The sequence below is a fragment of the Dermacentor variabilis genome, chromosome 4 (assembly GCF_050947875.1).
Source record: "Dermacentor variabilis isolate Ectoservices chromosome 4, ASM5094787v1, whole genome shotgun sequence".
Taxonomy (NCBI): Eukaryota; Metazoa; Arthropoda; class Arachnida; order Ixodida; family Ixodidae; genus Dermacentor; species Dermacentor variabilis.
Genome location: NC_134571.1, coordinates 153,470,319 through 153,495,002, shown reverse-complemented (window position 1 = coordinate 153,495,002; position 24,684 = coordinate 153,470,319). Strand labels below are relative to the sequence as shown.

At 47.0% G+C, this 24,684-nt stretch overlaps 1 protein-coding gene across 2 annotated transcripts in view; it reads right to left on the bottom strand.

Moving 5' to 3' along the window:
• Positions 1-21,691: 21,691 nt before the first annotated feature.
• Positions 21,692-24,684, bottom strand: part of LOC142579899 (cell adhesion molecule Dscam1-like) — a 204,079-nt gene continuing 201,086 nt past the window's right edge. For both annotated transcript variants that reach the window (XM_075690570.1, XM_075690571.1), the window contains exons 24-26: positions 24,015-24,167; positions 23,595-23,699; positions 21,692-22,157 (exon numbers count right to left, since the gene is read on the bottom strand). In XM_075690570.1, coding sequence (XP_075546685.1) covers positions 23,644-23,699; positions 24,015-24,167 — 209 coding nt within the window. In that variant the 3' untranslated portion in view covers positions 21,692-22,157; positions 23,595-23,643. The remainder of the gene's footprint in view (positions 22,158-23,594; positions 23,700-24,014; positions 24,168-24,684) is intronic.

The following is a 24,684-nucleotide window of genomic DNA, read 5'->3' as shown; positions in this document are numbered from 1 at the left end:
ACGGGGTGGCGCATCGAATAAGTGGCTCCTTGAGCATCTGGTAGGCGTTTTCTACGTGGGTGTAAGCAGTAGGCTCCGCACTTCGCTGGCTGTCGAGGGCGGAATCCTGGCCACGTCGTGACGGTGTTTAATGGCGGTGATGCGGCGTGCGCCGAACTGTAACTCGACTTGTACGAACCAAACTGACGGGTCGCCGGTCGAAAAGGAAGGCAGTTTGACGTCCAACGTCATTACCGCGGGGCTGGCGACGTAGCCATGTTGTTCCACGTGCGGGTCATCAATTGTGGTTACATGCACGAAACGGAGACACAAGTGTGCGTCCAAGTATCTCGATGGCAACTGACTTTATTTTCTGTCTGCAGGCGCATTCTCGCTAAGTTCGATGATTTTTCCTCGGTTGTAGCGCTGGCAGCGCCGCGGATGAATCTCCGTGGATTCCGAGTTTAGGACAACTGATTGACTGATCGATTGGTTTATTTTAACGTCCCAAAGCAACACTGACCCTACGAGCGACACCTCTTTCTATCACTAGAAATTCTTCGATCTCCTCCCAATTCTAGATACTTTATGTATTTCGTGTCCCTCGAAGTGCGGGTGCCGGGCTGGAGAAAATTGGTTTCCGTGCAGAGAGTGAATATTCGCAATATTTTATGAAGCTCCACGCGGGAACCCCGAGGTAATCAGACAAGCGGTCTGACATGCTTTGCAGAGCATTAAACCCTGGCGTTCATATCATTGCAATACTATACTCCAACATGAAACAGACCGATACGACGAAATGGCTCCGCTTGTTCATGCTTTCTTGGCGATATACATTGACCGTTTTATGCATCGGAATAGTTTGCCCGCATAATTTGCCCAAATTGGGCAATATCATCTCCATGGACGCTTCTGGCAGAAGTCAGACATACAAGTGTTCGGCCACTGGCATATAAAATAAATTGTCCTAAAATATGGCTACAGTACTCCGTTTAGCTGTACAGCAACGAAAATAACCAGCAGATTTCAGTGACTGCGTGCCCGCTGAACTGATATATTGTGACAGCAGCGCGTGCTCACAGTAATCACCTCCATCATCACAAGAGAATAGATTAAGCAGATCCCAGGACTGTGGGAATCGAGGCCATGCGTAGTTATTTGCTGGTAGCTGGCTACCCACCATCGTTCGGGATTATGCAAAGTGTTACCATGGTTACAACGTGCTTATGTAAGACGAAGACACCCGCGAGGGTGTAACCACAGGAACAAGACGACGGTGATAGTGTTCATTTGACGCCGACGTTATGATTTCAACTCCGGCTTTAGGTGCGGGCTTACGGCATGCCGATTGCTAGATTGTAGATAGGTACTCGACGAGCGTAAGCGGGAGCAACCAGCATGGTGACGCCTTCAGCGACTACGTGTGATGCAATCGTGCCCATCTTTGGCTATGTCACGTGGTGTGTTCTAAACTTACTAGTGCCTTTGCACATAGGCGAACAAACGTCAAAAGCTGTTCGATCTGGGCCGACGATGCAGGCAATAAATAGGCGCACAGTTTTTGCATATGGGCTGATCCCGAAAAGGTGCAGTCTAATACCCTAGTTACACGGGCCGGTTAACCGCGGTTAAACATCACCGTGGTTAACTCGCTCAACCGTGGTTAACGCGAACCGTAGTTCGCGAGAGTTACATGGGCTATCCCGATTACGGTTACAGGTGTGACGATGAGTTACGTGACTTATTGCGCGCAGGCTGTATTTTCGATAATTTTTCTTCGACCGTAACCGTAACCGTAACCGTAACCGGTTACTTTAACGTAACCGCGGTTCCGGTTACGTTAACCGCGGTTAAGGTAGCCGTGTAACAGGGGTATAACACAGCGACTCGAAGCGCAAGCTGTCACAGGGAAAGAAAGCAAGAAACTGACACGTGACGCAAGCGCCTCACACCCCTAAGAGCTGATCGGCTTTGGCACAAGAGAAGTATGCGCACAATCGTGGGCTAGTGGTTTGGCATTGACCGGCTATGCTCGAAACCAGAGGTTCCATTCTACTGTCTGTCATGCATTACTTTTACATTGCAGATGTCCGAAGTGTGGCAACACTGGACGAATTCGGTTGAAATTTAGCGATAAATGCGAGAGAAATGTTCAGCATACGTCGCATCTATTTGAGTTCGCGGATGCTGGAGTTACACCGTCTTCGGCAGATTGCAAATTGTTCAAGAGCTCGCGCAGAATTGCAACTGATGGTCTTCGGTAGCGGACATGCAAAAACAGGCGGGAAATAGAAAAGATTCAATTAGCGGGGTGATGTTGCACCTCATAGTGAAAGTTAAGTGGCCTATGACATGACACTATGACGTGCAAAGTTCTAACACTTGGCACAACAGGCTCTGTTCATGCGCGAAGCGCGCGCAAAGTAAAGCCTAAAAACACGTGCTTTCAGCAGCATAACTTGCCTCTAATTTTTGCTCATATTTATGGAATGTATGAATTTCAATGCTACCTGAAGACAAGCAACGCGTTACGCTAAGCTGTTTCAATAAGTTTCTGTGTTATTTCTACCAGTCGCCCTCAAGGATTGGTGAACGTTTCTTCGAGCTACCGCATTTAGTCTATCACGGGATGTCACGAAAACCTTGAGAGCTCCTCATTTTCTACGACATGCACATATTGATGATGCATCATGGGGCCAAACTGAAGGAGAGGAGACAAAGGAGAGGAAAGACAGGGAGGTTAGCCAGTGTAAGTACCGGCTGGCTACCCTGTGCTGGGGAAAGGGGCAAAGGGAATAAAAGGAGAAAGAAGAAGAGGGGAAAATGCAAAAAAAAGAGAAAATTCACACAGTAACGCGAAACTACGCGCTACAACGTTCAAAGGCGGTCGCACAATTCGCAGTTCCTTAAAAACTTCAACAGCAAAATAATCTTGCTCAATTCTACGCCTTTCTCGCTTTTAACCCTCCAGTATTGGTCAAGATCTCTTGGGCTGCGCCCACTTCCACTCTTTGTCATGCCGCGTCACAAAACGGCAAAAACTTACCACGTCAAAGTGATATGTACAATATTGATATGCAAAATATACCAAACAAAACTGAAAGCCGAAGGGTGCGTTGTTACCCGCCGTGGATGCTGAGTGGCTACGGTGTTGGGCTGCTGAGCATGAGGTCGCGGGATCGAATCCCGGCCTTGGCGGCCGCATTTCGATGGCGGCGACAAAACCCGTGATACTAAGATTTAGGTGCACGTTAAAGAACCCCAGGTGGTCGAAATTTCTGATTTAAGTTACGATGCGTCGTTCTGAAAGGAGTTAAAAGCTTCGTGGAGAAAAGATTTTTTGGCTTGTCAGTTTTTTTACGTTGCAGTATACGTTGTTCAGCCATTTCGGCACGTATACATCATTGCTTTGGCAACTATTCTTTGCTAGAGATGCGTCTTAGCGGCATTTTTTTAACGCGACAGCGCTAAGGAGCTCGTGTCGCAGAAAAGCCGGTGTCAGCTCCGTTGGCCACGAGCGACAAATCCTGGAAGGCACTTCATAAATAAAAAAAAACAACTTGCAAGAGGGACTCCGTGGGAATCAAAACAGGGTCTCTGGAGTGTGAGACGGAGACGCTACCACTCAGCCACCAGTTCGATAGTCCAAACCGGGGCAAAAGCGCGTCTAGTGAATGCAGTGTCGCCTTAGAAGCGTGCCGTAGAAAGTTATACACCCGCCGTGGTTGCTCAGTGGCTATGGTGTTGGGCTGCTGAGCACGAGGTCGCGGGATCGAATCCCGGCCACGGCGGCCGCATTTCGATGGGGGCGAAATGCGAAAACACCCGTGTGCTTAGATTTAGGTGCACGTTAAAGAACCCCAGGTGGTCAAAATTTCCGGAGTCCTCCACTACGGCGTGCCTCATAATCAGAAAGTGGTTTTGGCACGTAAAACCCCAAATATTATTATTATTATTATTATTATTAGAAAGTTATACTGCGGTGCATATGGGTAATTATGAGCATGTAAATTACAGCGGTTGCAGATAAACGCGTAGCGAAGTACGTTTCCGCTACATTTCTTCTCGCATTTCTTCTCTTCTGACGCAGAATCATTTTGCTGCAAACACAGAAGACCCCCTCCTCGCAATGTACGGCGCTGCCCCGACAGGTGGCGCGCCACTCGCCTGCTTCTCGCAGCCGTGCGGGGACCGGTGCGACGCGCGTATTGGCCCGGCAGTCCGTGACGATCACGGCGTTTGCCTCACGTAGATCGTTTCTCCCTCCAAGGCACCGAGTTCTTTGGTTCGTTCCGTTCGCTCAGGCGGACCTTTCATTGCCGCGCTGAACGCTGCGTTGCTCGGCGCTCACCGCGAGATTGGTGGGTGCAAAGTCCGATGCGTGGCGCCTCGTAAGTGATCGCAGCACCGTAGCGCAATGTCTTACACCTCTTTGCGGGTCGACGGGAACGCTGTCGCGTTCCACTGTTAAAGACGAAGCTTAAGCGTCCTCCAACTTTATGCTTACTATGCCCGCTACGGCGATTTCTGACCAGCCGCCCCCTCCCCCCAAACTAAGTAAGGCGAAGCAGACAATTCGTGCAAACCGGCATACCTCTCCAGAAACCTTGACTGCGTGAAATCGGGAATGCCACTTGCTCTCAAAACAAATAACAGGGACCTCGTATAATAGAGGAAAGCTCCTGATTGGGCTGTTCAAAGAACGGCTCCTCATCACTGCCCGATGCTTGCGTCAGTGGCTACCTAAATTTAACGTCAATCGATTAGAAATAGATTACAAAAGTATAGTTTTATTTAGAAGCACAAGGTTATTTCTCTCTGCGCAGTAGCACGAGACTGCCAAGCTAAGAGGCAGGCGAAGCTATACCACATGAAGCCCATTCGTGAAGACCAGAACTGGAGGTCCGGTAACGTGGTGTTCTACACATCATGCATTGGTGTTGCCATTTTCTCTCTTCAAATATTAAATTGTGTGAATATGTGGCAAATACAAATAAGTGGCACTTTTGCGAAAAGAAAAGGCGTGTTTGGAAAACTACGGTGAGCACCATTTTTTCCACAGGCTTAAGCAGTTGAGAAACTCCGCTTTTATAGTTGGTAGTACCAGCACTGTGAAAACTGAAAAAAAGATATACTCTGCCACTTCTTCGTTTTCAAGAGCAATAGCATTTATAGTGTGGACATATGAAGATATAATTAAATATGAACAGATATGAAGGCAGAATCAAGAGGAACACTGCAGAAATAAGCATGCTCAGCGGGTCAACTGTTGCTCCTTCCTCCTAGTCTTGGGAGATAAAACACCTGTGTTAATGAGGCGGTAGATGGCATGTTCATTACTTAAAGTTTCTGCTTAGATTTTTGGTGTCATGATTCCACTTTCATCGCCACTCGTCAGGAAAGGCGGTATATGTAGAAGTGTGTGGGGCATCACGAAAAGATCAAATAATAAAGTCCACCGTACATCCTTGTAATTGGGTTTGGTGACCCAACTTTAAACCGTTCTTTACAGCCTTGTGCTATATAGCGGCTTCGAAGGCCAATCTGCTGTAGAAATCTAGTACGCCCACATACGTGGGAGAGGAAGTTAAATATTATGCCTCATCATGCTTATTTACTATGCAATTAGGGTGATTATGCTGAAATTTTGAAGCGCTACATTACATATCGTAAATTATCGTAAACGTCTTTTCTTTCTTCATCTAAGTAGAAAACTCACCAGGGTGCGCAAGGAAAAAATGTTCTGGTATGTCGTGAGTATTGTGAAGCAAAGGTATGTTCTTATTCATCAGGCCTAGTTTTTCCTACAAGTATTCTTGCGAAGGTTCATATAGACCTTTTACACTGAATCAATGCCGTTTTAGGTCTTGTGTTCAAGGTGCCAGTACCACCTATTTCTAATTTTATGGCATATGTAACCGCGCATTGCATATGTTCAGCCACGCTGCACAATATGTTCTTCGTAGTGAAATAACTTATTTGAACCTAATGCAGCCGAAAAATTGCAGCGGCCTGAGATCAGTTTCTTTTTAGGCAAGGTAATGCTCTTTTTTTACCTTGCCTGGGCAAGGTAAAAAAAGTAAGCATAAGGTTTTACCCTGGGCTTACTGTCGACATCGCGTTTATCTTTGAAGATTATTCTCTATTGATTTTCGTTCACGGGGTGCTTCTTCTTTGCTATTCTTTAGAAGAAAAATTGTTCCCCGCATGATGTCTTCTTGAACATTGCGGATCCGAGTAAAATGGGAAGCTGCAGAATATATCCACTGCAATAATAAAGCGCGCCGTGCTGGTAAGCTTGTTACTATACGCGTTCAAAAAGCATGTGTCTATATTAACCAGCACTCATTTGACAATTTAACAGCGCACCTATTGTGACGCTCTTGCAATCCTGTGGCAAATGTCTCAGTTTCCCAAAACAGAAATTAAAGAGTCCCGATGTTGCTACTGTGGCTCAGCCGCCGCGCTCGGTGGGCTCCGATGTGCTTTCTAGCTGCAGTTTGGATAAATGCTTCATGGGTAAGACTGTTAGGGTCCTCATTATTTACAGATGTTTGCATTTATACATGACAATTTATGGGCGCCCTGACAGCCGAGCAAAGCCGCTCGTTTGAACGTACGGCCGAGGAATTCAGCTACAACAGTACGAAAGCAAATGTGACATCTCAGAGATGTCTCGCGCGGCCTCATTGCTTGTCACTGACTTTTCAGGAAAGTAACAGCAAAATCAATTTCTTCGTTTCCCTTTTCTTTTCCGACAGGCCAGTGCGAAGCAGTTCTCATCAGTCATAACAAACTACACAGGAGCCTAACGCGACGCATCCAAAGAGCTTGCAACTTGACAGGCAGTGCGATCTGCCAGGATGTGGGGCACTGGAATGATGCAGAACGCTGCACGGAGGGCGAGAGTTTAAATCACACTGCTCATTGTGAGAAGCGTAGACTTCATCCCGAGTTTAATTACACATGTGGTCGTTCGTGTACATAGAAGTTTTGCGTGTCTGAAGTCTTTTATGTTTTTGACAGCCGCATACAATGCGCGTGCGAGTCTGAAACGAGCTTTGCCACATGCCGACATATTCATGTACTTGCGATTTCGGAATCAATGCTTTAATTACGATTCTTTTCCGAGAAGGGGATAACCTGCATCAATGAACTTGAAAACGCATCCGTACAATTGCGCTGACGGCAATACAGTGAACCTGGCTACCCAGTCGCAATACGTTAAGAAACGTGGTTATGTTTGTATTACTCCCAATACTCCGAACAGAGTTGAACTTTAGAATTACTACCTCCTCAGAAGTGGCGGAGGTCATTTGCGCACCCGCTGATGGTAGTTTTTTTTTTCTTTGATGGTAGATGATTCTTTTGCTTCCCCCCTTCCCCCCTATATGTATTTTATATTAGTTGATCACGGTACGGGGACCCTCTCTTCTACTACGTATGGCGACACAGGTGCAGGTCATAAATACCAGGTTTCTCTAGTTGAGTGCCATCTGTGTGGTTTACCCGAGCTCAGATTGGTCCACCTTGACTGATCAAAGAAGGCACCACTGTAGGTTAAATAAAGCGCTCAACTCCAGCGGTGGCGCATGAGTATCCGCCTCGCGTCCAAGAGGACTGTGGTTTGAATCCCCCCCCCCCTGCCACGCAATTTTCCACCGAAAAAAAAACGGGTGTTGAGAAAATTGCACAAACAGGCCTGAAGTGCGGCCTGATCCCAATGACCAGAACCAGTAACGCACTCTTTCACCAGAGCAGGATTGGCCACCCTGGTGCAGTACTCGGCCACAACCTCCTATATGAATACAACAATCAAACCCCAGCCCTCAGTCCCTAGAAGCAGCGAAGCAACTGACCACGGCGGCGGTCAGATCTGTCACGCAGCAGAGCGTGCTAAGAATCCATGGCTCCGGACAGGCCGCCATTGGAATCTGAACCTGGCAACGTTTAACGTCAGAACATTATCTAGTGAGGCGAGTGTAGCAGTGCTATTGGAGGAATTAGAGGGCATAAAATGGGATATAATAGGGCTCAGTGAAGTTAGGAGGCCAAAAGAAGCATATACAGTGCTAAAAAGCGGGCACGTCCTGTGCTACCGAGGCTTACCGAAGAGACGACTAATAAGAATATAGCTGGTAACATACAGGAATTCTATAGGAAACTTAATAAGAAAATAAGAAAACTTAGTAAGAGGTACAAATTGAAGCTAGTACAGGTCTACGCCCCTACAACCAGTCATGATGACCAGGAAATGAAAAGCTTCTATGAAGACATGGAATCGGCGATGCGTAGAGTGAAAACGAAATACACTATACTGATGGGCGACTTCAATGTAAAGGTAGGCAAGAAGCAGGCTGGAGACAAGTCAGTGGGGGAATATGCCATAGGCTCTAGGAATAGCAGGGGAGAGTTATTAGTAGAATTTGGAGAACAGAATATTTATACGGATAATGAATACCTTCTTTCGCAAGCGGGGTAGCCGAAAGTGGACGTGGAGGAGCCCAAAGGGCGAGAGTAGAAATGAAATAGACTCCATACTCTGCGCTAACCCTGGCTTCATATAAGATGTGGACGTGCTCGGCAAGGTGCGCCGCAGAGACCATAGGATGGTAAGAAGTCGAATTAGCCTAGACTTGAGGAGGGAACAGAATAAAGTGGTACATAAGAAGTCAATCAATGAGATAGCGGTAAGAGCTAAAATAGAGTATTTCCGCATCAAGCTACAGATCGGCTTTAACTCAGGTAGAGGACCTTAGTGTTGAAGCAATGAACGACAATCTTATTAGCATCATTAACGAGTGTGCAATAGAAGTCGGTGGTAACTCCGTTAGACAGGATACCAGTAAGCTATCGCAGGAGACGAAAGATCTGATCAAGAAACGCCAATGTATGAAAGCCTCTAACCCTACAGCTAGAATAGAACTGGCAGAACTTTCGAAGTTAATCAGCAAGCGTAAGACAGCTGACATAAGGAAGTATAATATGGATAGAATTGAACATGCTCTCAGGAACGGAGGAAGCCTTAAAGCAGTGAAGAAGAAATTAGGAATAGGCAAGAATCAGATCTATGCGTTAAGAGACAAAGCCTGAGGTATTGTTACTAATATGGACGAGATACTTGAAGCGGCTGAGGAGTTCTGTAGATATTTATACAGTACCAGTAGCTCCCACGACGATAATGTGAGAGAGAATGGTCTAGAGCAACTTGAAATCCCACAAGTAACGCCGGAAAAAGTAAAGAGCGCCTTCAGAGCTATGCAAAGGGGGAAGGCAGCTGGGGAGGATCAGGTAACAGCAGATTTCTTGAAGGATGGTTGGAACATTGTCCCAGAAAGACTGGCCACCCTATATACACAATGCCTCATGACCTCGCGCGTACCGGAATCTTGGAAGAACGCTAACATAATTCTAATCCATAAGAAAGGGGACGCCAAAGACTTGAAAAATTATAGACCAATCAGCTTACTGTCCGTTGCTTACAAAGTATTTACTAAGGTAATCGCAAATACAATCATGCACACCTTGGACTTTTGTGAAACAAAGGACCAGGCAGGATTCCGTAAAGGCTACTCTACAATAGACCTTATTCACACTATCATTCCGGTGATAGAAAAATGTGTGCAATATAACCAATCCTCATATATAGCTTGCATTGATTACAAAAAACCGTTAGATTCAGTCGGAACCGCAGCAGTCATGGAAGCATAACGGAATCAGGGTGTAGATGAGCCATACGTACAACTACTCAAATACATTTATAGCGGCTTCACAGCCACTGTAGTCCTCCATAAAGAAAGCAACAAAATCCCAACCAAGAAAGGCGTCAGACAGGGAGATACGATCTCGCCAATGCTATTCACAGCGTGTTTACAGGAGGTAATCAGAGACCTGGAGTGGGAAGAATTAGGGATAAAAGTTGATGGAGAATACATTAGCAACTTGCGATTCGCTGATGATATTGCCTTGCTTAGTAACTCAGGAGACCAATTGCAATGCATGCTCACTGACCTGGAGGGGCAAAGCAGAAGGGTGGGTCTGAAAATTAATATGCAGAAAACTAGAGTAATGTTTAACAGTCTCGGAAGAAAACAGCAGTTTACGATAGGTAGCGAGGCACTGGAAGTGGTAAGGGAAAACATCTACCTAGGGTAGGTAGTGACCACGGATCGGGATCATGAGACTGAAATAACCACAATAATAATAATGGGCTGGGGTGCGGTTGGCAGGCATTCTCAAATCATGAACAGCAGGTTGCCGCTATCCCTCAAGAGAAAAGTGTATAACAGCTGTGTCTTACCAGTACTAACCTACGGAGCAAAAACCTGGAGGCTTACGAAAAGGGTTCTACACAAATAGAGGACGTAGCAATGAGCTATCAAAAGAAGAATGATGGGTGTAACGTTAAGGGATAAGAAAAAAAGCATATTGGGTGAGGGAACAAACGCGGGTAAGTGACATCTTAGTTGAAATCAAGAAAAATAAATGGCATGGCCAGGACATGTATTGAGGAGGGAAGATAACTGATGGTCATTAAGGGTTCCACAATGGATTCCAAGGGAAGGGAAGCATAGCAGGGGGCGGCTGAAAGTTAGGTGGGCGGATGAGATTTAAGAAGTTTGCAGGGACAACGTTGCCACAATTAGTACGTCACCTGGGTAGTTGGAGAAGTAGGGGAGAGGCCCTTTTCCTGCAGTGGGCGTAACCAGGCTGATGATGATGAATGAGTGATGATGGTAGTGCAAGTACTCTAAAACGACATTGACATATGAGACAAGGACATACGCTTATGGAAGCACGTTTACGCTTTTAGTTTGTATTAGCTGTCCTAGAGTGCATACAATGGTGCAACGAGAAGCGCCGACAGCCGCCCCCACTCAAGAAGGTATAGAAAGCACGAAGGAACGCAAAAATTCGGGCTGAATCATGTATTGGTACTTGCTAGATATTGCGTATACATTTTTTTCCAGTTGTTCGTCTCGCATTCATGCAGCGAATGAATGGTGGAGTGGCCTAGTTACGCACACAGCTGCTTGATCACTGTGTAAAAGATGACGCAACGCACTGCAGCTATTGTATTGTCCTGTTGCAACGACCTAACTGGCGCAACTAATTAGTCGAGGGAAATCTAGTTACGGGAGGGTAATGAAATCGTAATACCATTGGATTACAGGCTAAGTAACGTAATATGAATGAATTTTCATTGTCATTATTATTCCTAGTCGGGAATAAGCAATGTATTCGTAAATAACACTATACAGGCTTGTGTCACCTTAATTACCCTCTAATGCCCGTGATTAGCTTGTAGCGCCCGCCGACGCCACTACGCGCAAGCGCTAAAGGTCGGCGCTCTCGGTCAGCTCTGAGAAAGACGACGGAAACAGCTCGGCGGTGCGTGCTCGCGGCGCAAGCTCGGCACCCCCTAGTCCATTGCAAGAGCCTGCCAGGTTGGTCCTCTTGTTCTGGCGCTCCGCTGGTACCCCTCGGTTCGGGACAAGCTTTATTCAATTCACAGTTTATTATAAGGCCTAAGTCATCCTAATTAGACTTACTAATCATGCATACAGTTAATCAACCTCATGTTATTCAATTGAAATTAGGCCTAAATATTCTTAAGGCCCCTAATTATTCTTGATTGGGCCCAAATATTTACTTATCTAATTATGTTTTGTTATTGACTTGTTGCAGCAACTGTAGTGGGCTGCTTTATTACTACACCCACTGTGTGGTATGTCCGAGTGTATGGTTTGGCCAACTGTGTGATATACTTGTTGCAGCAACTGTAGTGGCCTCCTGTAGAGGCCAGACAGATAGACGACAGGAAACCTAAAAGTACGCGCAGTATGCGAAGAACACTAAAAACAAAGGAGTGGATAACGTTACCTTTACGTTTACTGCAAGTTCTTCTTGTGCCAGCGCATACACGCAGCAAGTCAGCAGAAAAAATAGTTTGCTCATACTGCGCGCGCGAACAACGCTCATTCCAGCAGCGGAATACAGAATGCTTACCCTGTCCTCATCCCCAAGCGTAGTGACCATAACGTTCACGGCACGTCCATTTCGCCTAATTGTTTTCGCAGCCCAATGCACTCCGCGTCTCTAGAGACCCTATTCCGCGCGCGAACATCCCGGCGGTAACCGCGGCCCTCACGGCGTGAATGCACCTCAAGCGTCCACATAATCCCTATCGTAATAATAAGTGCAGAAGTAGCAAGTAATGGGACAATGTCTGCGTAAAAAGTGCGGTAACAGGGTTACGACTCCTGAGAATGGCCGTCTGCTCCAACTAGTGCTGCCTAACTCGGTCGGTAGAGCCCTTTCCTGTCGATGTAGGGTTTTCTTACGGCGGAGGAATGGCGAGTTGTCGTGAAACAGTGTGATAAAAAGGCCGCCCGGCGGCTTAGAAATTTTACTGCGTAGCTGTTACCCTCTAGGTGTTCGGCATTTTTCGTGTCCGTAGTGCACAAGAATTATCGTCATCAGCAATGAATAATCCCCTTAAGCAATGAACATGTTCAATGGCTCATCGATATAGATATGTTTGCAAGCGCAAAAATCGAGGACAGAAGACCGAACACAACACAGGCACTGAACACAACACACCGTCTGTGTTGTGTTCTTTCTTCTACCTCCTCTTTTGCGCTGTGCAGACAAGCCGTGATTGAATTACCACCTCCCCCTGCTTCGACTTTAATGAATGGCTCAGCACCCTCGTAAATCATGGGCAGGAATTAAGCACTCCGCAAAGTGAAGCGACCAGTGAATGCATTCATTGGAATCACGCATAAAACGTACAGAACACAGTGCATTTCATTAAATAACAAGCTCAAACGAAGCATCTATCGTCAGCAGCAATGGCTCATACACCGTAAGCAATGGCTCACGTCAGCAAGCAAAAACCTGCAGTGTCCCATAGCCCCGTGAGGTAGAAGCTGCATCATCATCATCAGCAGCTGCAGCAGCAGCAGCAGCGGCAGTGGCAGCGGCGCCGCCGCTGCTGCTGCCGGAAAGCCGCGGCGGCTGCAGCGGCGGCGGCGGCGGCAGCAGCAGCAGCAGCAGCAGCAACGTAATATCATCAGCGAATCGAAGGGGACAGCTATTATTAGAGTTGGTAGAACGGATTAATTTGCAGATAATAAGTTAATGATAATGAGATAATGAGGTAATCAGTTGCGGATAATGAGTCTTCCGCAGGCAGGATAACCGAAAGTGGACGTGGAGGAGCCCGAATGGCGCGACTAGAAATGAAATAGACTCCATACTCTACGCTAACCCCACCATCATACAAGCTGTGGACGTGCTCGGCAAGTTGAGCTGCAGTAACCATAATGTGGTAAGATCTCCAATTAGCCTAGACTTGAGGAGGGAACGGAAGAAACTCGTACAGAACAAGCCGATCAATAAGTTAGCGGTAAGAGGGAAAGAGAGGAATTCCGGATCAAGCTACAGAACAGGTATACGGCTTTAACTCAGTAAGAGGACCTGAGTGTTGAAGCAATGAACGACAATCTTATGGGCATCATTAAGGAGTGTGCAATAAAAGTCGGTGGTAACTTCGTTAGACAGGATACCGGTAAGCTATCGTAGGAGACGAAAGCTCTAAGAAACGCCAATGTATGAAAGCCTCTAACCCTACAGCTAGAATAAAACTGGCAGAACTTTCCAAGGTAATCAACAAGCGTAAGATAGCTGACATAAGGAAGTCTAATATGGATAGAATTGAGCATGCTCTCAGGAACGGAGGAAGCCTAAAAGCAGCGAAGAAGAAACTAGGAACAGGCAAGAATCAGATGTATGCGTTAAGAGATAAAGCTGGGAATATCATTAATAATATGGATAAGATAGTTCAAGTGGCTGAGGAGTTCCACAGAGATTTATACAGTACAAGTAGCTCACACGACGTTAATGGAAGAGGGAATAGTCTAGAGGATATTGACATCCAACAAATAACGCCGGAAGAAGTAAAGAAAGCTGCAGCAGAACTGATAGTTGGGCGAGTTGGTACTAATGCATAGTAAAATATTTTTGCGCGCACAATTCACAAGGACACAGTTAAGGGGGGACACGCGCGCGCTCGTGTGTTCCCCCTTCACTGTGTCCTTGTCAATTGTGCGCGCAAAAACATTTTACTATGAATGAGTAAAGAAAGCCTTGGGAGCTACGCAAAGAAGGAAGGCTGCTGGGGAGGATCAGGTAACAGCAGATTTGTTGAAGGATGGTGGGCAGATTGTTCTAGAAAAAACTGGCCACCCTGTATACGCAGGGTATACTCGAGCGTATCGGAATCTTTGAAGAACGCCAACATAATCTTAATTCATAAGAAAGTGGAGGTCAAAAATTTAAAGCATTATAGACCGATCAGCTTACTGTCCATTGTCTGCAATGTATCCACTAAGGTAATCGCAAAACGAATCAGGAACACCTTATATTTCTGTTAACCAAACGACCAGGCTGGATTTCCTAAAGGCTACTCAACAATAGACCATATTCGCACTATCAATCTGGTGGTAGAGAAATGTGTGGAATATAACCAACCCTTATATATAGTTTTCATTGATTACGAGAAATTGTTTGATTCAGTGGAAACCCCAGCAGTCATGCTGGCGTTACGGAATCAGGGTGTAGACGAGCTGTATGTAAAGATGCTGAAAGATATGTACAGCGGCTCCGCAGCAACCGTACTCCTCCATAAAGAAAGCAACAAAGCCCAATAAAGAAGTTCGTCAGGCAGGGAGATACGATCTATCCAATGCTATTCACAGCGTGTTGACAGGAGATATTCAGAGACCTGGATTGGGAAGAATTGGGGATAAGAGTTAATGGAGAATATAACTTTGCAACTTGCAGATGCTACAAGTGCTCAGCAAAGTTAAGCGAACAGTGCGTACCTTCATTGAGATCACCCCTAGAGCACACAGAACAACATACGTTTCAATGAAGAACAAGCTCAAAACCACATCCGAACCATGAAAAAAGCATTGTGTACCCCCTCAGCAGTTGTAGTTGTGGTTTTGCTAAAGTTTCGCGGACACCCACTTTCGAAGGGACGCGATCGAGAGAGCGCAGCTCATAGGTGCCCTTTCCTGCGGCGTGCGTCGGCTTTCCCTGCGTAACTGAGCGAGCGAGCACACCGAAAGATGCGAGACGACGCAACTCGCAGCCGGGACTAAAAAAATTCGCAGTTTCGCCCGCAAAAAAAAAATTATGTTATGGGGTTTTGCGTGCCAAACTGTCTGATCATGAGCCACGCCGTAATGGAGGACTCCGGAAATTTCGACCACCTGGGGTTCCTTAACGTGCACCTAAATCTAAGTGCACGGGTGTTTTCGCGTTTCGCCCCCATCGAAATGCGGCCGCCGTGGCCTGGATTCAATCCCGCGACCTCGTGCTCAGCAGGCTAACACCATAGCCACTGAGCGCAGTTTCGCCCGCAAGGCGGAGCATCACTTGTGATGGCAAACTGGGGCACAGGTATGCTATCTAAGGATAATAGTTTTTCAGCTGTACAAACTTAGAAATATTCGCCTACTAACTGAATCAATAAGCATGGTGTCAGCGCGCACGAGCAAACATGAACACATCACACTCCATGAGCGCGGACGCTCGCTGTCAAAATGCTCGTGTCAACAAGCGCGGCAGCAGCAGGGAGCGATCTTCCTGCGGTCTCTCGCTGCAACGCAAGAGCGGCGAGAACACAGCGGGCATAGAGGTATGAACCGTCTGTAGATCGCTTTAATATACAGCGTGCGTAACGGCGCGCTGCCGTGCAAAGTACACACTTGTTGGCGGAGTCAAAGCCGCCTCTTCTTCTCCCCGCGCTGACTCCCCGCTTACCTCCATATATGACGCGTGACATTGAGCCACGATCATCAGTTTCCGTTGCGCCCGGTCGCGAAACGTGCAGTTGCTACCACAGCACGACACCGCCCCACTACCTCCCTCCCATCCCCACACAGCCTTTCGCGTGACGGAAAACGACCCGTCTGCGCTTCGCTTTCTTCGTTCGCGCGAGCCAGATTTAACAGCGATCGTCGGCTTTCCTCGCGGGCTTTCCCTCGTACATACAGCATACGACGCGCGGCGACGGTGTTATCGACCTTGGATTTTATGCAGAACAGCACGGCGACGGCGATGGCAGAAATGCCCTTGGAATGTCCATGCCCTCTTCGCTTTCGAGGTCGCGAGAGCGAAGAACGCCCAAAGAGGAAAGTGGGGAGTAGAATACAGTGAAGACATCAGGCGGAAAGCTGCGTAAAAGCGGAAGGGCATCCGCAAACATTTGGGTGGTCTAATGTGCGCTTTCGAGAAGCGGGGAGGGGGGGGGTCGCTCTGGCGTGAGCTGGGGAGGGCTCCACTCATCTGCGGCGTCAGATCGTGGGAGAATACATTCAACAAGAGCGGGCACTCCCATAGAACCCAAGGGTCGAATCGACAGTAGCGCACAAAGCGGATGGGATTAACACCTGAACCACACTACCGCTTTCGGTTTTGGGCACACGTGTTCTGACTGCTAGCTGGCGCACAATCCGCCGCTAGCGCTGATCAGAGTGGGATATTTTTTTTTTACTTTTACTGCTCAACGAAGCGCGGTATAGTGCGGAATTACTTATTATTAAGTAAAAATGATTGCGTACGATCTTTACAAGCCTCCATTGCATCTGTGTCACATGCAACTTCATAAAGCCTACGCAAGACGCCTTGTAAATGTAAATATGTTTGTATGCTCGTCGCGTGCTGTTTGTGCCTTCATACAATGTTGTGGCCCCAGGTAAGAAGCAGCAACTCCCGCTCGAAGCTCCATCGGATGGCATCAGCTGAAAAATTAAATTGCGAGCATGTGTCATTTTGGTGCTTAGATCTTACAGAAATACTGCGTGTAGAGGCGAAACATGCGAAAGTGGTGAATGGGTGATATTACAAACCAAAGCACTTCGCTTTTACATACCGCCCTGAAACAAGATACTTGTTGCGACTACAGGAGTCCCCGAATGCGAAATTTAAGCGGAGCTGTATACGTGCTTTCATTTCGACATGTATTGGCTGGCGCCGCCACTCTGACTCGTGCAGCACGTTGCAAACGAACTAAGGTTGGCGCGACTGACTCGATGATCAGCAGAGCGCGAGAGGCAGCGCGTCGGTGACGCGTAGGCGAGATTTAGAGCAGCCGCCGGAGACACACCTCCGCTCAAGCAGCGCTTTGTTTTGACGCGCTCGCCGCATGCCTTTTCAATAGCGTCATCGGTGAATAGACTACGGACGCTAATCTGGCGCTATCTCAGAGGGAGAGTCGCCGCTGAAAGCCCCATACACGCTGGCGGTAAAATGCGCGCAGTGCGCCGCCACAACGAAAACGCTGCTGCAGCAGAGCGCCCACAGCCGCTGAGACAGTCACGTGACAGCATGAAAATCTCGCATCCATTCTGTAGGTTCGACATGTTGCGTGCGTTTTGCTCCCTCTGCTGACAGGTCCGCGTTGTGTTTATGTCGTTCGTCCTTAACGCCACTCTTGTATTACGACGACGATGACGTCCTCGCCACTGATTATAATCATGTTGGTGTGCTCTCTTCTGCGGCGGCGTCGCCGGGTTCCAAAGGAAAGGAGAAAAGGTACTGGGTGTCGCCTCCGCGTCCGTGTAACCAAGGCCCGTCTTGTCCAACAGATTCCAACATGGCGCACTTTCTCCAAAAACTTTTCCATCATGACGTCTCGAATTAGATTCATCACTGTAAAAAAATAATCACAAACCATGACAGCCGAAACAAGCTCCAACGAGACCAAACCAAGCAAGCACAACAAGCGCTAGCGTGAACTGACGCCACCCGCCATGGTTGCTTAGTGACTATGGTGTTAGGCTGCTAAGCACGAGACCGCAGGATCAAATCCCTACCACGGTGGCCGCATTTCGATGGGGACAAAATACAAAAACACCCGCGCACTTTTATTTAGGTGCACGGTAAAGAATCTAATGTGGTCCAATTTACTCCGGAGACCATACTACGGTGTGTGTTATAATCAGATCCTAGTTTGGCAAGTAAACACCATAATTTATTTTTTTAGAGCTGACGCAAACAGGTGATAGCAGGAAACGAGCGGTCCGGCTGATACCAGATACGAGTACGCACCGAGCGGTCAGGCAGGCCTGCATGACACGAGTTTCCAACGCGGGCGTCACTGAAGAGGCCGCTCCCGTTGGTCTATGCCGTTCGCAGCTCGCGTCTTTTATCTCCCGCTTCGCGTTCGCTCTTTCATCCTTGGCTGTTGTGCTCCTTCACTCGGTTACACCGACGCTGACGCTTGCCGCAGGAACGGGCACCGAAGAGCTTCACTCTAAAAGCGTCATCAACTTGTCCTTATAACATTCAGTACGAGGTTGGCGTAATAGTTCTGCGGAAACCCGCAAGGTGAAGAGAAGTAATTAATGAAGGGAAAATGAGACATCCACCCAATCATAAAAATTGCTACAAAGGAAACCCATACGGGCTCCTCGAATGAAGAGCCTCGCAGTTGAAGAAAAATTTGTACTAGTCCGGGACCCGAACCCTGGACTACAGCCTTTCCGAGCAGCCGCTCTAGCATCTGAGCTAACCAGGCGGCTAGCTGATGTCAGGGCGATGGGTGGATGTCTTATTCTCTCTTTATTAATAAGACTCAGTACACGCCAAACTAACTTTGTCACCACGGCGAAGCAGGTGATTACTAACTGCGTCACAACACCAGGTGTGGTGAGCGTACCTCAAAATTATCCAAAAATTAACGATATTAATTACAATAATTTTGGGGTAAGAGAAAGCGTCACGAACTTATCCCAGTACGATTCAGTACACGCGGAACTAACTGCGTCCCAAAGCCGCGTGCGGTGAGCGTGCCTCAACATTATTCCAAAAATAACGAAATTAATGACGATAATGTTTGGGGTGAGAAAAAGAGTCACGAACTTGTCCCAAGAAGACCCAGAATACGTGAAACTAACTGCGTCTCACGGGCTAGCTGCTTTATTTTTTTTTATTTCTTTTTGCTAACAGCGTCACACATCTGTCAGTGCCATGCCGTACCGAAAGCCTAAATTGCTTGAAATGCTGCGGAGATTGTCAAACTAAATTTCTTACCCCGCCTTAGTCCAATAGTGTACTGGTGCCGTGTCAAAGTGTACAAGCAACGCAAGAATACGCTGGCAGCCGAGCAAAGCAGGCCACATAATAAAAAACAAAGAAGGAGGGAAAGAGATGGATTGCCGAGCAGGCGAACTTCTCAAGCGCAGTCGGTCTCGTTCGCTTCGGTGGCGCGTCTGGCGCATCACGCATGCATTTGGCGTGTCTAGAGTGACGTAAGAAAAATAAGATGCAAAGTATAAGTTCATTTACACGCAAATCATTGTTATTTCTAGCAGGAAAGAATAAAAAATATTTATATAGCAATGCCTGTGAGTTCATTTCACATTGTTTCCGATGATCGCATCAGCAAACGGATGGGGCGAAGATAAGGCGTTTACGTGTTTCCTTTGCCAGTTTTGCCGAGTGTCCCCTCTCTTTGAATGTATTTCTTCACGTTCAAACAATGACGTCAGTCCGCGTTACCAGGGTATTTGACGGGGATCACTGCTCCTGTAAGAGGTGATGGAGAGTGGCTACGAGTAAGACACGATGTGAGGCTTTCTTGGGTGCTGTCGCCGCGGAAACGGGTGGCATCCTTTCCCCGCGAAGAAAAGCTCTTTCATCGTTGGTGACGTTTAGTGCCGCGCAAGACGGGCTGTATAGTTATGAGCACTCCTACATGCGCCCCAGACTACGACGCGCGCCAGAGTAGCGCGCGTCGTCTTCAATGAAACAGAGCGCTGCATGAGCGGAGGTCTGTCTGCGGCGGCTGCTGTGAATTCCGTGCATGCGTCATGAGGGGGGGGGGGGCGCACGCGCTCCCCCTCGCGATTTCACAATTAGTGAGGCAGTCGCGCCTCACTTCGCTACATTTGCGATGTTCTGCACGAGATAGATTGTCCGCGCAAGTTATGCTACTCACACCGTCCTCTCCCTAATACAAACCGTGTACCTATATAATCATGATACAAAATATTTACACACGCAATGAAAACACGCATAAAGCTGCGCTCAAATTTTGCGTTAGGATCAGTCGGCGAAGTTTTTTGATAGATGCTGAGCCACGGCCTTCTAGCGGTGCCTTTTCGCGTGTTATTCCTTTACGCGCTCTTCAAGCTTCGTCAGTGTTCATAGTTACGCTCCGCCCTTGTAATGAATGGAAGCAGCAGGCCGTGCACGGTGAATAACACGAGTGACGTGGTTTCGAGCCATAGGGATCGTTAGAAAATCGCTGCTCTGATTCTCTAATAATTGCCGAGCGTCAGCGAACTGAGGGAGAATCTCTAAGGGTGTTCCCAGGCGAGATAAATGTTTAGAGAATTGTTCTCGCCATTTTGGGCACCTCAATAAGCGTTTCAATCAGTTACAGAGGCGATCTCCCTGGAGTAAAAAAAATACAGAAATTCTCCGAGTGCTTCACACGTTTCCCGACTGCATCGTAAAACACTTGCAGTTATACCAAGTGGTGTGTTATGTCGTATATGCTTATCAAATTGTAATGGCGGGAAATAATCGAGGACATAAAGGCATCTAAAAGGTATGTCATAAACACCTGTGATGCTAGTATCGAATATGCTGTCCTGGTTGAAGAAGGCGCGTACAACGAGGGACATGGGCCTTTATATCCTGGTCTATTTCGCATGATTCAATCTATTAACGTACGGTATTTTTGCACGCTCCCCTCTTGTTTGTCTTCGAATGAGTGTTTCAGTTGTTTGAAGGTGCCATCTACCACGAACGAAGGACAGTGTGCGCTGGCGGATGCTGCCTTAAGCCACACTAATTCCAGACAGTGTCATGGCGAGCCTCCTCGGTGTTGGCACAGGCTATATACAAGTTGTTTCACGTAACTTGTGCCAAGGATTAAAACAAGTTGTCAGCCGCAGCTGAACGAAACCAGTGTCATATGGTTTGCCGTCATGTGGCGCTCCTTAAAATATTTCTGATACTCCGCATAATTGGTTAATTAACGAAGATGAATTATGCAAACTTTTTAATATTCGCTTTGGGGCCTTGTGCGCTTCTTTGCGTTGTAGAGTGGGTTCAGAAACGACCAACCCAGTTTCTTTTTTATTGTGGCAACGTACATTCTGTGTGCTGATTTTTTTCAGAGTTTAAAGAAACTCCGCGAAATATGAAATAAAACCACGTGACTGCACTCATGTGCTATCGTATTTCAGCGCTCGAAATCGCGGTTACTGCGAAAGAATCGTGCGCGCGGACCGTGGCTAAGTGAGCGGCCGCGGCTCTAGGCATCGGCCTCACAGTGCGTCAGCACCTTCGGCGGTGGCACACGGAAAGGAAGTGTCGTCGGCCCTGATGAGCGATAGCCTCGACGCACGGTTGAAAGCGTCATAAATGTCGCGTGGTTTGAATAGTGACAATCTTTAGGAAAATCCCCACCGAGAGGAACTTGATCTATCAAAAACGCTTAAAAAGGAGGCAGTTACACAGTAAACGCAGCAATACCTTTGTCACTGCTCCCATACCATTCAGAAGGAATATGTTGGTGCTTCAAGAGTACTATTCCACCTAAAGCGAAAATTTGAAGATTAAGTTATTTTCGGCAGTCGCTTCATCCGTCATAAACTGAATGCTATTGTGAAAATACTACTCAATCTTTATTGAACAATGATGCTCTCTTTAATGGCTTCAAACAGAGCATAGAGAAGGCACAACTGTCACTTTCCCGATAGTGGGCATATAAACGAGTGAATCAATACTTCATCAGAACACTGCAAACGACGGTCGGTCTTTCCTTCTTCCGGTACGTTGCTTGTCCATAACACAGTCGATACTGCGTAGAATGATTGTTCGTCACCACCACAGCCACTCTCACTATTCCCTTCAAGGTAGCTCCCTTATACCGCCCACCACAGCGGTAGGACCACCAGGTGAAGTCCTAATTTTTGCGGCCAAAGTAGCACCAGAGCAGTTCTCATTCTCTTGGCAGAAATGAAGAGTCTGGCAATAGTTGCCCTTCATGCTTGGCACGATCCTCGGGTTACAACGCCTAGTCGATGCGCTGTCTAGTGCAGGAGTTCTGCCACCAGTGATGAGCTCGACAGCTGCCTGACGAGGTTCTCCTAGGGGAATAAAAAGAAAATTAGAAGCCATGTCCTGAGATTATTGTATGCCCGAGGGCGCTAAAAGAAGAGCGGAATTACGTTCACTCGCATTTCAAGTTCTTATTGTGCTCAATAATGCTTGTGCATGTTCTGAATCCTCAACGCAGGGATTGTTACCAATAAATTTGAAGATGACTGTTTGAACCCCATGTCCACTACATCTGCAGCTGCGAATAAGTTATTAAAACACCACTCGAAACCCGTCAATATCACCAAACATAAAAAAACTGTATTTTAATACAATAGATTTATACTGTTAAAGATTAAAAAGAGGTACCTGAGGCATCACGCAGGCTAGGAATATTCAAGACATCGAAATACATACAGGTGAGGTCGCGCGTTAATTGCAATCGAAAAATATGGTATTTAAGTGTGTGAAGAAAAGAAGAAAGAAATATAAGTTCATTTAAGAGACGCAGTTGCAAAATAAAACTATTAGTATTACCCTCGTGTATACAAGGAAACGAAGCCTGCTGAATATCCAGAATTGAAGCGTTATGAGTGCTATCAACGAATCGTGGATAGTATAATGCAAGTACTTTATTTCGCTTATAGCGGTGCGACTATCGCCAAGGTTCGGAGGACTAGAGTTTTCATGCTTGGGCCAGCGCGTGCTGACAATTGGCACGGGTGGACGCCCGAAATATGGGGCGACAAAGCGTGGAATGACGTGACGGTTCAAATGTCGAGAGCTATTGTGACTGGGCGCTCGAAGTGGCGTATTGAGCGAAGACGGCTGCCCGCAGCTCCTCGTAGAAGTGGGGGCATGGGGGTTGGCAGCCGGAGCCTGGAACGAAGCCTCAGCCTGGAACCTTGTTGAGACGTAAGTGACTATCCAACTGGATGAATGAGATGTCCGCTATGTCGATGTAAAATTCCCGAACAGCCTACAACCGGGGGACGTCTGCCGGACCACGTGATGCCACGTCGGCCACGCCGCTCAAGCCTTGGTAGAGTCGGTTCGTTGAGGCTGGTATGGCTGGGCTCGGTCGTCCGGGCCACCAATTTGTGGGCGGTGGCACGCAGAGTTGGTCGCCCTAGCCACGGTTTATTCATACCGCGGCAGCCCAGGTCGGGCGCGCTTAGTGTTTTTTTTCCTCGCGCTACGTGCAAGTGAGCCGTCGACTTCTTCACCGGTGCTGGAGGCGATAGTCGCGCCACTACACGCTCTTTCTTGGTGATCCGAATGGCACTCCTTCCACTTTATCACTGTGATGGGCTGATCGTCAAGGGTGGATGGCAAGAAAGAAATTGAATCAACGCGAAAAAAATCCTTGCACTATACCGGCACTATTGTTGCTGGCTGAAACAACAGTTACGGTGGTTAATTATCCTCAGCCTATGCCTGCATCCAACGCGTCTTCTAGATATACTTTTTTGACAATAGAGACTTACCCAGTGAGTCATCCACCAACGGTCAACTTCTGGCCCACCGGTCGGCTTTTCACAGCGCCTCGGCCACAGCAAGTGCGTCCCACTTTTCTTGATCTATTGATCTCCCTGCATTGGTGGGAGCGTGGTCACTGTGAAACACTACGTTCAACTCTTAGTTTTTTGTAGATCTCGTCTTCGAGTTTTGGATAAATATCAAATGAGCCGCATCATACCAAGATATTGTATCAAGATTTGTAAGTATTAAAATTTAGTTTCCCTCCTCGATTTATTATTGCTTACATAAAACTCTCAAAACAATCTGTTATTACAAATGTTTGCAACAAACTAAGTAAATGAGCTATGCTGTACTCGCTGTTTATTCGTACATTTTTCCTCGGTAAAACACCAGGCGTGACAGGTGGTACATGAGCTGTAACTCACTGGAATTCTTGATGGCTAATGGCAGTGTCTTATTTGACATCGATGCGTAGTACGTCGAGCCTGCTACGCTGTTCTTCAAGGCCGGTTCCTTTTGGTTGAACACGGACAGGATCACGGCGTCTTGGAAATACTGTTTGCTCGGGTCGGGACTCTCTGCGCAAATGGAGAAAACAAGTAAGATTACTTATTTACGTTTAAACTGCACTGCACAACATACAATAGGTCCAATGGAAGTAGGCCCGCAGTTTTGCAGAAATTGCTGTCATCACACATCCATGGAACAAACCACTTTTTTAAGGATGTGTTATTCATTAAAGGGCACAGTGCTATTAAAATATGTAATGAAAATTCTTACCGTTTGCAAAAGACGAATTAGAATTATATTCCCATCACTAAATAGATTGAGTGCATCGGCAAAATACAAATGATGGCGTGTGTACACACACACACACACACACACACACACACACACACACACACACACACACATATATATATATATATATATATATATATATATATATATATATATATATGTACTGACTCTTAGATAAGAGAGTGGAGGACAGTCCTTTCATGGAGACTCCATGTTATTTCCTTTGTTTTGTACTTTTCCCGGATGTGCAAGTTGAATCCCCTAGTTCACTTTCAAATTTTAGTCAATAAGAGT